Genomic DNA, 13003 nt, shown 5'->3' on the forward strand with positions numbered 1-13003 from the left:
ACGCACGAGAATCCTGCTGACCTTCTGACAAAGGCCCTCGGTCGCCCAAAACATACTCACTTCCGTGATATGCTTATGACTTACCACACATAGATTTTCTTCTTGACACCCAGTGTTAGGGTTCGAGGGGGGGGGGGGGGGGTATCGGGAAAAAAACCTCATTTTCTCCTTTCTACAGAAACCCCAACTCCTACGTTTTTTCCTACATCCTGGTTTACGAGAAACCAGCATGGTTGGTTCTGAACCGGTCATGGATTAGAGATTTTATTATAATTCCTCACTAGAATTTATAAAAAAAGTTTAGTCCTTGAGTAATCTGTTCATTGGTCTCTTTAGATGGCTGATCATTGATCAGTGATCAATGATCACTGTGATATTGATTGTCATTTGCTTACTTTAGTCTATAGGAGGCTATGGAATCTGTATTGCTATTTATTATGCCATTTTTGAAAATGGCCACTTTTGTAAAAATGGACTTTATTGAAAATCAATAAAGTCCATCATGTACATATTGCAAAAATGGCATCTGCATTTCAAAATAAAATATAATTCCCAATATTTAAAATTGGTCAATATTCAGGATTGTATTTCCTATTTTATATAATATACTTGAAGAAGCAGCTCATAAGAAAAATAGACAACAGTGACAATCATCGTTATCATCTGAGATGTCTACGGATGCAACTGTATGTGATCTTGAAGTTAATTGAAACCTTGCTCTCTTGTCAGAGATGGTTTACTTTTTACTATCGTTCGCAGGTCATAGATGCAGTGAAGCAAAAGTAGGGATAGATATCGGACGGAGTCAGAACACTGTTCATATGCGTTTGATACAAGTAATACACATGATTGAAGATCATATTTACAGACAATGCCTGATGATGCCAACAGAAACATATATACCACACGAGAAGATTAGAGAACCAGAATACATATTATTTTATGGAGGCCAGGTGCATCGATGAAATACATTTTAAAATGCGTAATAGCAAGGCTCAAATAACGCAGCATATGTTAGCAGCATGCAATTTCAATACACTTATGGTGTTTGTTTATACTGGGGCAGAGGGGTGCGCTCATGATAGTGATGTATATGGCATGGTGAAGAAAATGGTCGCATTCTACGTCCTGCCTGGCTACTACTTCTTAGCATACAAAGCCTATACTCTGACCTGGTGGAGTCTCACTCCATACAAAGGTCAGAGATATTACCTCAATGACTTTCAGACACTTCTTGGCGTAGACAATGGTCCAAAAAAACAACAACAGGGAAATAAGTTCAATTTGCGACATGCACGATAAAAAACTATACAATGAAGTTATTTTGTAAGACAGCTGATGTTGTGGACAAAAAATTCTAGGTGGAAATTTAGGACCGGACTTGAGGTCTAAACTAATGAGTAGACTTCCGGACCGGTTCAGATGACCGGACCCAGGAGATTATTTGAGGACAGGAACAGATAGATAATTTAATCAGGTAGAAGTGATGACTCATCCTACATAACGTATATTTCACATTACAACTCGATGATAGAGAAAATTTTACTTCACATAGGAACGTGATTAATAAACTCAGCAGGCGCGCCGTTCATAATGGTACTTCTGACTGAGTTCATTTATTCAGACTTAACAACACTCTTTACTAAGCGCTACTCGATTTTGACTGCATTTTCAGTGCACGAACTACTGTATTTATTACATTATGTTCTTGACTACGTTAACTAAAGTTTAATTAGTTATGTAAAATGTTTGGCTACCACGATAGATGAACATACTACGTGGGTAAGAAAGCCTGTGTTCGATTGTTGAAACGACTGCTTGGAATTCATCGATAATCGCCATCGCCATCAATGCTGAGGTAGAGTTAGCGTTTTCCATTGATTCGGCAACGAATGAGAAGTTAAGGCAGAAGTCACACACGGTATGCTAACCCGACAATAGTATCTGAGACCCACCAATCAATTGCTACGTTGAATAATGTGTTGGAGACACCTAAGGACACCATGGTCGATACCAGGGCTGGTGGAAAGCTTTTAAAGGTCCCGTATCTTTACAATCTACGTCGACACCCCCTGTAATCGGAACTCAAGAATAGTCAACGTTCACGACCTACGAGACCAGAAAGACACCAGCTTACAGTTGAAAAAACGCACAAATTTCAAGTTTAAATCTGTCACAAAGGCACCTCTGTGTGTTTGCTGCGGTTCGCAAACTAAGGGTGAAGTTGGCGATTCAATTCCTGCTGCACCACTCAGGTCCCTGCCGGTTACATCAACTATTTATTTATTTTGACTTTTTGGGCTGGTGTACGACAGTTATACAATTGACCATCGTCCGAAACGATGCGTGAAGTTAAAATAGAATGCATGGATGAACATTTTATGAAGTATTGTACGTAAGGTACTACGCAAGGTATTGACGAATATAGCATCCGATGTACGAATATGTTTGGATATGAGCCCTATCAACGCTTTTATACCAACATACAGTTTCCACTTACCGAGGATTAACGAGTTACTGAGACGAATGAAAGGAACTACAACATCTTCACCACTGATTCATAGCAAGGCTATCACCAGATGAAGATATAAAAAGCGCATATGCTCCACGCTTACCTGGCATGGACAACAGTACTCCTTTAAAAACAAAAACCGTTTGGACTCTTTACAAAGACTAACGAGGAACACGACAGAGTCGTAAGAAAGATCTTGGCAAACTGAACGAGCAAAACTTTAATGTCAACATAAAGAAATAGAGCTGTTAAAGAAATAGAGCTGTTGGGATACCGCGTAACTGGTGAAGGTATCATGATCGATCGTGGAAAGGTTGAGCACTTTCTGGATTAGAGAACAACTATCGCTGGAACGAGTGTAAAGCGCATGTGTAGTTTCGGCAACTTCCTGTCTGACGGAGTTTCCCACTTAGCAAAATAACATAAGCCTTTTAGACATTTAAGACCTCACAAAAGCAAACTAAGAGCCTTGACCGAGACTTGTCATGATTCGTTTAAGCAGCTCAAAACAGTGGTTCAACAAGCACCGATAGTTCAGTCAATAAGAGACGGAGTAACGTTCATGATAGAAACAGACTCGTCCGATATGGCACTCGGAGGTGTACTGTATCAAGTATTTGATGGGAAACCGAACGATACGTGCACTTCTTTAGCCTGGCAATGAATTGCGGCACTTAAGTCGTAAGGGAAAGGAAACCAAACTCAGCATTGGGTAATGATTTTAATATACTCTATCACCTACCGGATAGTTGTCACACTTTGTACCGAATTTTAATACAATGGTGCGGGAGCTACTAGCTACGGATTGGGAAGCCAACACTAGATTGCTTGAGATCGTAAGTTATATATATATAGTCGACATACCATTTTATGTTGAGCTCATCATAATCTGCAACTGCCGCGATTTTGAATTATGGAGCATTCAGAAGGTAATGCGTTTTGAAACGACTTAACCGATGAGAATACATGAGCAAATTCACCGTGGTTGTTGATACTACAGTTGCTAAATTATGGTCATACACCAGATGCTACCATCACGTGATGTTGTTCCTGACGACATTCAGATAAGTGGGTCAACCAATTGATCTCAATAATTCGATGTGAGCCAATCTTTGTGGATAGAGAGGTAGATGCTTTCATTTACTAGGGTACCCGTCTAAATTATGGTCATACACCGGATGCTACCATCACGTGATGTTGTTCCTGACGACATTCAGATAAGTGGGTCAACCAATTGATCTCAATAATTCGATGTGAGCCAATCTTTTTGGATAGAGAGGTAAATGCTTTCATTTACCAGGGTACCCGTGCAGTCCAAAAGATGCCTTGGCGACATAGAATGCTATGTCGAATAGGTACAGTTGAAAAAACCAAGTAGACACCATCTGAAACCTTTTAACGTATGGTCGAAAGAAAAAATTCCACTCTTGACACCTGGGTCTCAAGCAGAGACCAAAACAACGCACGCACCTGCAGTATGTGCTACTGAGGTACGATCTGATTCAACAGAATCAAAAAGGAGCGCATTGCCAGCTAAAGCATTTTCCAAGAAGATATGTTCAGACAGGGGAACTACTTCCGAAGCCGAGACTAGATTACTTAAGCAGCTGATGCACGACTTTCTAGATGCCTACGAACATGTTTCCCGACTAATGGACAACCCAAATAATAGTCGGATACAAACAGTTGCGCCTTCAAGCGAGATTGGGCGAAAAGAGTCTTTATCTCTATTTTTGATGTTGCAGAATCATCCGAGGAAGCTATTCTGAAATGAATCATGCTCTTAAATATTTGGACAAGGTTAACGCAGAAAATATTGCAACCGATACGGGATTGTGCACCAGAAACTTAAGCCATATATCCCAGGTGTATCCCGAATGAAATGACTTCGAATTTAATTGAATCAAGCGCTATGGACACACACGCGCCCGTACGAATCGTATCTGAAAACGTGCCGACTGCTTACGAAGCTAAGACCAGGCTTCTACGTAATTGATGAACGACTTGCCAAATGTATACGATCATATTGCTTTAATAGCTAATAGACAAAACAAATACCAGTCGTATATATTCATTAGAGCCTTCACGCCAAGTAAGACTAGCTGAGTTTCAACAGCGAAATCCTCACCTCTTGGTTTCGATGATACAGAATCAACCGAGGTAGCTATTCTGAAATGGTTAAAACCAGAATGAATGGTTAAAACATATGGATAAGATAAGGACCGAAAAAGATTGCAAAAAGTGTGGGATTGTACAATCAAATCTTTAGTTTGTATTTCAAGTGTATCACGAATGCAATGACTGCGAAATTAACTGAATCAAGCGCCATGGACACATACGCGCCCTTACGAAGCGTATCTGAAACGAGCCGTAGCGCCGGGTTATCATTGACTTGGTTGAACTGCCCATGTCCGAACGCACGAAAGAATAGTATAATTGTCTCGAGTTTGATGTTGCTTCACGAGAGAACTTGCAAGAAATCCGCTGAAAAATAAATCAACTCAAACTGTGACTGGAAGCATTTATAAGTGCTTCGCAGATTTTAGCTGGCCAGCTATAGTGTACAGGAGACGACACGATGATACTGTTACTCGTTGCAGTCAAATGCCACAAAATGTTCGTGCCTCATAAACCTCAGACACAAAGGTGCAAACGAGGTGAGACAAGGAAAGATGAATAATTTTATGCGAGAAGAGTTGTTTGATGATGCTGATATGTGGTTATACTCAATTATTTAGGTACAAACACAAATGAACGAGACACCGGATTCTTTCGCTGGTACAACGCCCTCTCGCTATTTCAGTGGCCGTTATAGTGAAGATCATGAAACCATAGTTGGAGAAGAAGATGTGTAGAACTAGAGACGCAGTCTTTCCTTGCTTCAGGGAGATGCCGGATATCGCTCTGAGAAAGAGACAGAAGCGATGAAACGATACAAAGAAAATGGCCCAGTTTGAGATCGGGATTATAGCCAACATCATGGCTCTCGATTCTGACGCTAAGTATATCGAACCGTCCGTGATTTGAGTAGCCGAATAAAACAGCGAACTTATAGAGTTAATAATTCTGACGGCTCGATTTCTTCAAATATTGGCTCAACTAAAACAGAAATCATCCTTTGGCTACTACATCCTTATATCTTACAAGTTTAAAAGATTCTCGGGAAGTACAAACAAGGTGATTTTACCTACTATACAGCCAAATTAGCAAACGAGGCTCAATACGATCTACTAATATTATCAGCATTTGGTGGTCCAGACGTATTGAAAGCATTCAGTAAGAGGTCTCGTAAACGCCTACACAAAATAAGGCTCGTGCTGAAGCACTTTTCCCACAAAAAAAACGTCCTGATAGTCAAAGTGTATTCTTAAACAACATTCATCAGCATTTGGTGATCCAGATGTATAGAAAACAGTCAATAAGAGGTCTCGTAAACACCTACACAAAAATAAGGCTCGAACTGAAGCATTTTCCACACAAACAAATGTCCTGATAGTCGAAGTATATTCTTAGACAACATTCATTCCAGGTTTAAGAGATCAAGGCATGTATGTACCTCCAAAAGGCCAAAAGAAACATCCTGCTCACCATCGAGGACCACAAGGACCTAAACTCAAACGTAACAGAGTAACCGAGTATCACGAGTCTAAGTATACTTTGTCTAAGAACATATAATATTAAACCATTGAGGCTACTATATGGGCGAGCCCCATCTCTCGTTTCACTTGTACAATTCATGTGAACTTTTTTTAGACTACGTGATGTGATCAAAGCCACCCTTCCCAGCCTTGGGCCTGCCTTCGCCCTTCCGGACGTCAACCAACCTATCTTCTCCGTCCGGAACATACGACACAATGGATACATAATCGTATCCCCTACGGCCTCGCACAGTGTATCATCGCCTGTGAAGGTGCCACCTTAGTCATTGATGATCAGCCGGTTGCTACTTCCTCAATGCCATCCAAACCAACAGTCTCAACTTACATGGTGCCAGATTTGGCTACCAGTCCACCTGCACGACCAAAACCTACTCACGACCATTCCTCCTGTGCTGACTTATTGTCGACACCGGCCCCACAATGACTTCCCGCCACGTCCCGTTAAATAAGGGCATCTTTCCTTTCTGGATAACGTCGAATCCAAGTCCGAGCCATACTTCTCCCCTGAGCAACTCACGGCCGTTGACATATACTGTGACATCTTCCCTGACATCCACACATTCCGATAACATACCCACCACTCTTACCTTCCACACACCACTTACCAACGATCACTCATTCGTTGAGCCACCGCCAACTAACGATATCCTATCCGTCGAGACCATTTCAGACAGCCACCTGAAACCCTCAGACATCCCAACGCCAGGTCCCAACCATCGCCTCCATCGAGTTCTAGCCCATCACCAGCGACTTTCACGTCGTCCTCCGGATTGCCATCGACAATGTCGCACGCTCACCAGTCCAGTCCTCCACCAATAAATAGGCTCGCAAAACTTGTCTCAGTATCACCAATTTCCAAGCGCAACAGATCGCCAAGCTTCGCCAGTCATTCATGCCACCTCCGAAGAAGCTCGCATCCTCGTTCACGCTCACCTCGACAGGCTCCAGCAGCATTTTGCAAGCGCCCTCACTCACGTGAGCTCAGCAATCTTCTTTTTGACGACATTGCCGCCGACCCACACCACGCTGATCTCCCCAATATTTCCAATATACACCACACCTCACTCGGAAACATCGATCCGACCAACGCAATTACGAAGCCGTTAAAGCGCACATCTTCTCTCTATGCACAGATATTCAAATCCAGCCTGTTACCCCCATCACCACCAGACAAGCCCTCGCCAGATCTGAAGTCACCGGCGTGCTGTAATTGGGTTCGAAATGAACAACCTCCGTTCCACTGGTACCTATGTCCTCCGTATTACCGCTAGTCTTCCACATGCCGTCTTCACTGTCCCGTCCAAGTGGGTCGCGATCATTGACAAATACAATGCTCGTCTCGTCGCGCACGGTATCACCCAGACTAGGAACAGACATGTGTCTATTTGCACCCATGAATTGCTCCGCACCCTCCTGGCCGTCGCCGCCAACAAGGGCTGGCATACAGAGCAAATGGACGTCAATACTGCATTTTTTTCACGCCAATCTGGACCACTCCATCTTCATGAAACCGCCCACAGGCTTGTACACGATTGTCGTTACCAACGACACCACCCTTGAGCGAAGTCCCTCTGTGGTCTCAAGCAATCTGGCAAACTCTGGTCCTATTTAATCCAGTCAAGCTCCTTCACTTTGATTTTACACTAGCTTACACTGATCAATGCTCTCCGTACCCCATCCTACCGTTTGTCCTTATCATTTGTGGTTCACACCCGTTGACGTTGCTACATTTACTTGGCTCCTTGACTGCCGCATCGTCGCCAACTCCGTTCATACTAGCATCATGCAAACATCTTACATCAATGAGACTATCGAACCACCACCCATCCAGTCTACTACTGCCCACCACAACTCTCGAGGTCAACACTGGGCCACCCCACGACTGCCCCTAACGTGAATTCATCAGTAACCTAATTTACTACCTTTCGATCCTCACTCGCATTGTCATCACATTTGCTCTCAATAGTTTCTCTCGCGTCCTTGCCAATTCATATGAGACCCATTGGCTCGCCGCCTGTCGTGCTCTTCGCTACTTGCACACAAACCCCACTATATAACTCACATACAGCAAGTCTGCCTGTTTAAATGCTGACCCATAAAAATATAATCAGTGAATAGTGAATATTGTAACTATAAGTACGCAGCATAATATATTTAAAAAAAATGCCAATTTTAGTCATGCCTACACCTGTAGCTACAGATCGAGCCACTTCAAGTTTTAAATGTCAATTTTAAATTACAGAACAGTGAATATTATACATACAAGTACGCAGTAAATATGTTAAAATGACAATTTTAGTCATTCTTACATGCGTAGCTACATTTAAGTCACTTTGATTTGAATGTGAGCTAGTGAATAGTGAATAGGTAACAATACAAGTATGCAATAAAATAAGTTTAAGATGACAATTTAAGTCATGCCTACAACGCGTAGCTATGTATTGAGCCACTTGGGTTTAAAAGTCAAATTTAAAATAGTGAATAGTGAATATTAAGAAGATATGTACAGTAAAATATGTTCAATATGCCAATTTTAGTCATGCTTGTACACGTGACTACATATTGAAATACATATTTTAATTGTCTATTAAATTAGTGGATAGTGAATATTATAAATACGAGTTTACAGTAAAAGACGCTTAAAAGGTCAATTTTGATCATGCCTATACGCATAGCTACATATTGAACCGCTCCAAGTCTATGATATCATGCTTACACGCGCAGCTACATCTTGAGTCACTACAAGTTTGAAATATCAATTTTAGTCATGCTTACACGCGTAGCTACATATTGAACCACATTAAGTTTAAAGTGTCAATTTAAGTCATGCTTTTACACGTAGCTATAAATGAGTCACTTTAAGTTTTAAAATGCAAATTTTAGTCATACTTATATACGTAGCTATATATTGAGCCACTTGGAGATTTTAGGGTTTTAGTGTTTTTAGGTTTTTAGGTGAGACCACAAATTTTCGTTCCACCATTACGCGCAACTACGGACAAGTTAAATTCTTTTGAGATCTGCTGCAAGATATAGCTAGTGTTTCAAATCACGCTATTCACGCACTGCTCGCTGGCGAAGGAAGTAAGCGTAACTGGATAAATTTTGAGCTGTATTCAGATCAGACAAGCACAGAAGCCTGCTCCGTAAACCCCTATCCATATCCCAGGCTAGAATGGCCCACTACCCCACGTTTCTGAAACAGGCAGATCGATACCATGAACTTCTATCTCAACTCGATAAAGCACATGGACTTGTGCATTGTATCCTTCTAGTCTGTCCACAACGCGAGCATACTTCTATTATGGTATAAAAAATCAACTAAAACGTGATTATAGAGAGTAAGCCTATGCAAACTTATACTTCATAATATCACATATCAGAGCGTACATACAGGATACCAGATATCAACACAGCTCGAAAAATTCGAGATTGGTAAAAGGTGTTCAATAAACCGATGAGCGCGAGTGATTCCTACATATCAGATAAGAATATCGTGGCAAACGATCGAATCTGATTCTCTCATCGACTCTCTAACTTCCGAGACCACCACCTATTCTAGATTGAAAATCTTTTAATATACTAACTTTTCTTCTTATCCCGACCGGCACGCTCTAAAGTGCCGTCCGTAAGTTTCCAGGCAGGATCGTACCCTCCTTCTATACTCTCATTCCTCAGCGCAGGATTAGGATGCGTATTGTGCGTGTTGCCCACGGATGTGTACCTGCGGAAAAGAAAATCACCGACGATCAACGAGAGCTTAAAAGTGAAACATATAGTGCCACCTTGCAATATCCAGGCAGTTCCAGCATATGAATGATATGTGAACCAGTATATCTTCTTTGCGTAGGTCGTGTAGAAAGACACCATTCCAAAGCAATTGCGCTTACATTCAGTTATCTGAGGGATTTACATGTATGACCAGAAGGAAGAAAGTACTGTACTTCGTCCAGCACTATGGCAATATACAGGCCCCACCAGCGGTAATACAACTACCCAGAAACAACGAGGAAGTGAGTATGAACACTATGTGTTGCCACACATGTAGACATACCCTTTCTTGTACAATTCGCATACAGGCTCGCCAATCCGCAGAAGACATTCCCATACGTTCTGGTACGACCACTGTAAGATGGGATGTATTCGCATCACTTGCGGCCAATCTTCGTCAGTCATCTGTAGCTCATCCATATTACCTGTGGTAGGCACAACGAAGGAAATAAATACCGACAATATACTGGCACAGATAATGCGTGTGTTATATGGTGCTCATAAGGGCCTATAGCGTGCATAAACGAACCCCGTCATATCCCTGACTGTATAGGACACAATGCAACGAGCCCATGAATCACAAAGAGGCACTCGGCGTATGCACACACAAGCTATAAGATATTGCGACGGACGAAGGCGACGACAGTGTGCTCAGATTCAACGCAAATTTAAACATGCAAGAGCTTGGCGCACTCCGTGAGAATGGCTTTAGAGGAAGCAATATACTGCAAAGAGTGCCTTTAACGCTACGAAAACTGACAACAGATTAGCTTACCATAGAACGGGTCCGTATGCCTTGCTCCTATGATCACCCCTTTGATTTCCGGATACTTGCCGAGCATTGTACCTAGCCCCTCTTTGATGGTGCCTTCCTTCGTAATTAAATCTAAATTAAATCTGCCATTGTCAAGAAAAGGAACAGAGGGTGTGTGTAAGTGTATATATATATATGTGTGGGAGCGCCTCGGTATAAATGTCATTGATTGGACCTGATGGGCAACACCAGCGGGATATGACACCTTCCATTCATATCTAGTCGGAAGGGGTGGAAAACAAAACTGCAAACTAAACACCTCTGCGGGTATCAATAGCTTTATATGGGCTCACGGTAGAAGATGCATGGGTCGGTGGATAGCTTGGACCACATCAAATGCCCCCTTTCCAAACCAACGAATATGGACACTATATGACATCCGGTGATATGAGGGGATTGAATTCAGATTAGCTTTATGCCATTCGGTGTCGCACCGACCACGCAAACTACACACACTGTCGACAAACCTCTGTGCACAGCTATCGACAAACTCTTGTATCTCCGTGAAGCAGAAGTGCTCTAGTACATAGAGAGTGTGGATAGGGTCTTCCAGGAGATCGCCAGCCTTCACGCAGGCCGCAACCCATAGGTATAGGACTAGCGTACAGTCTTTGCCGCCGTTGAAACTCAGGCTTATGCCGTGGATCCTACACACAAGTAAATATGGGAGGAAAAAATTGCGGTTAAAAACTTACAAATGCGAATACTAAGAAGTACAGCCAGAGGTGAAAAGTGGGAAATGTAATATAAATATAAAAATGTGTCGCCTAGCGGGTGGGTATAAATGTGTGGGCGGGCATCGAAGTCCACGCAATAAAGGGGAAGCGGAACGAGGCAAGCATTTACAGAGAGCTGAAATCTGTATGTGGAAACAGGCCCGAACACAATCTTCGCACGTACTTGACTAGAATGAACAGGAGTTTATACATACATACACATCAATACACCTCACATTTAAGTCCCCGTGAAGGGATGAAGGTGCTGCATAAGTTCACGACTAAAGGCGGTAGGTTTAGAGTAGACAAAAACCAGCAGTGGCATACATGCAGCCAACATTACATACGTTAACGTTATCACAAAGCTTGGCCGCTCTGCTATACATGGAGAGCACAAAGCTTTCATCAGTGTGTCAAAGCTGTTCTCACGTACGCCAGATCAAAACGTACAAGCACTCTTGAAACGTTGATCACACCATAGTCAAACCCAGAGAACTTTGCAACACACTCAAGGGGTGTGGTATACCAAATCCCACGCGTGCGACACCATAACCATTTGCCCATCCTACGCAACCTGCACACAAATCGGCTCATGAAGTACATCCTTACCCATACAAATCGATGGCTCGTTGCAGGACTTCGAGAGAGTGCCTTATCCTCCTCCCAAGCTTTGTATCCTCCTCCGCCAGCGTGTAGACTGTGTTCTAATGCATAGGCAGTGAGAAGGACATGGGATGATGTGAGCTCCTAGCGTGCACTCTATATTCTAGACTGTATGCGTGACCATACAACTGTATGGGATTCGCTCCCCAGCGTGTACGTTGTATTTTATTCCATACAAAGTCACCACAGAATAACAGAAGCCTTTGTGCATCTACACTTGAATTTTAAAGAATGTAGCGACCATATTAATCGATCATGCTCAGCCCTAGGTGTGTACAGTGCACTACAATATGTTCACACAGTGACATGACATAGTAACTGCCCGTTGTACGCCTACAAGAGAAACAACACTATCAATAAACACGTCAGAAGACGCGTAGTTTTCTGGGGGTTGAACGTGCACATTGCGGCTGCCGACTGAAATATTTAAATGTGCTTTCCGAGGTAGCAAGTCTTTGCAGAATATATTATACCCTAAGACAAGTGACTGAATAGTACTACGACAATCTCAATTATCAGAAAGATACAAAATACAGAATGATAAAAATTGAACAATGAATACGATATACATGCCACCCCAAACTGGATGAACAACCGGAAAACACCTGCACGTACGTTAGAGACAGATATGCACACTCACATACACAATAACACATGCAAACACACACATAAAAAATTACACATACAAACATACACACACACACACATGCACACACACACACACATATATATATATATATTATATATACACAAAAAAAACCCAATGCACACACAAATAGAGAGAGAGACACACATACACACAAACACAAACACACATATATACATACATATGTAGATATAAAAATATATACATGTATACATGTACGTA

The 13003-nt window shown here is 42.1% G+C and overlaps 2 protein-coding genes across 2 annotated transcripts in view; both read right to left on the reverse strand.

Moving 5' to 3' along the window:
* Nucleotides 1-7308: 7308 nt before the first annotated feature.
* On the reverse strand, nt 7309-7614 carry SARC_07481 (hypothetical protein; the record flags this gene model as incomplete). Its single annotated transcript, XM_014298581.1, has 1 exon — nt 7309-7614. The coding sequence occupies one exon, from the start codon at nt 7612-7614 to the stop codon at nt 7309-7311; it is 306 nt and encodes a 101-aa protein (XP_014154056.1).
* Nucleotides 7615-9736: 2122 nt separating this feature from the next.
* Nucleotides 9737-13003, reverse strand: part of SARC_07482 (hypothetical protein) — a gene marked incomplete at its 5' end in the record, with an annotated part of 10068 nt that continues 6801 nt past the window's right edge. The window contains 5 exons of the mRNA XM_014298582.1: nt 9737-9895; nt 10226-10367; nt 10718-10839; nt 11224-11403; nt 12082-12176. Coding sequence (XP_014154057.1) covers nt 9754-9895; nt 10226-10367; nt 10718-10839; nt 11224-11403; nt 12082-12176 — 681 coding nt within the window. The remainder of the gene's footprint in view (nt 9896-10225; nt 10368-10717; nt 10840-11223; nt 11404-12081; nt 12177-13003) is intronic.

The sequence above is a fragment of the Sphaeroforma arctica genome (genome assembly GCF_001186125.1).
Source record: "Sphaeroforma arctica JP610 unplaced genomic scaffold supercont1.596, whole genome shotgun sequence".
Classification (NCBI taxonomy): Eukaryota; class Ichthyosporea; order Ichthyophonida; genus Sphaeroforma; species Sphaeroforma arctica.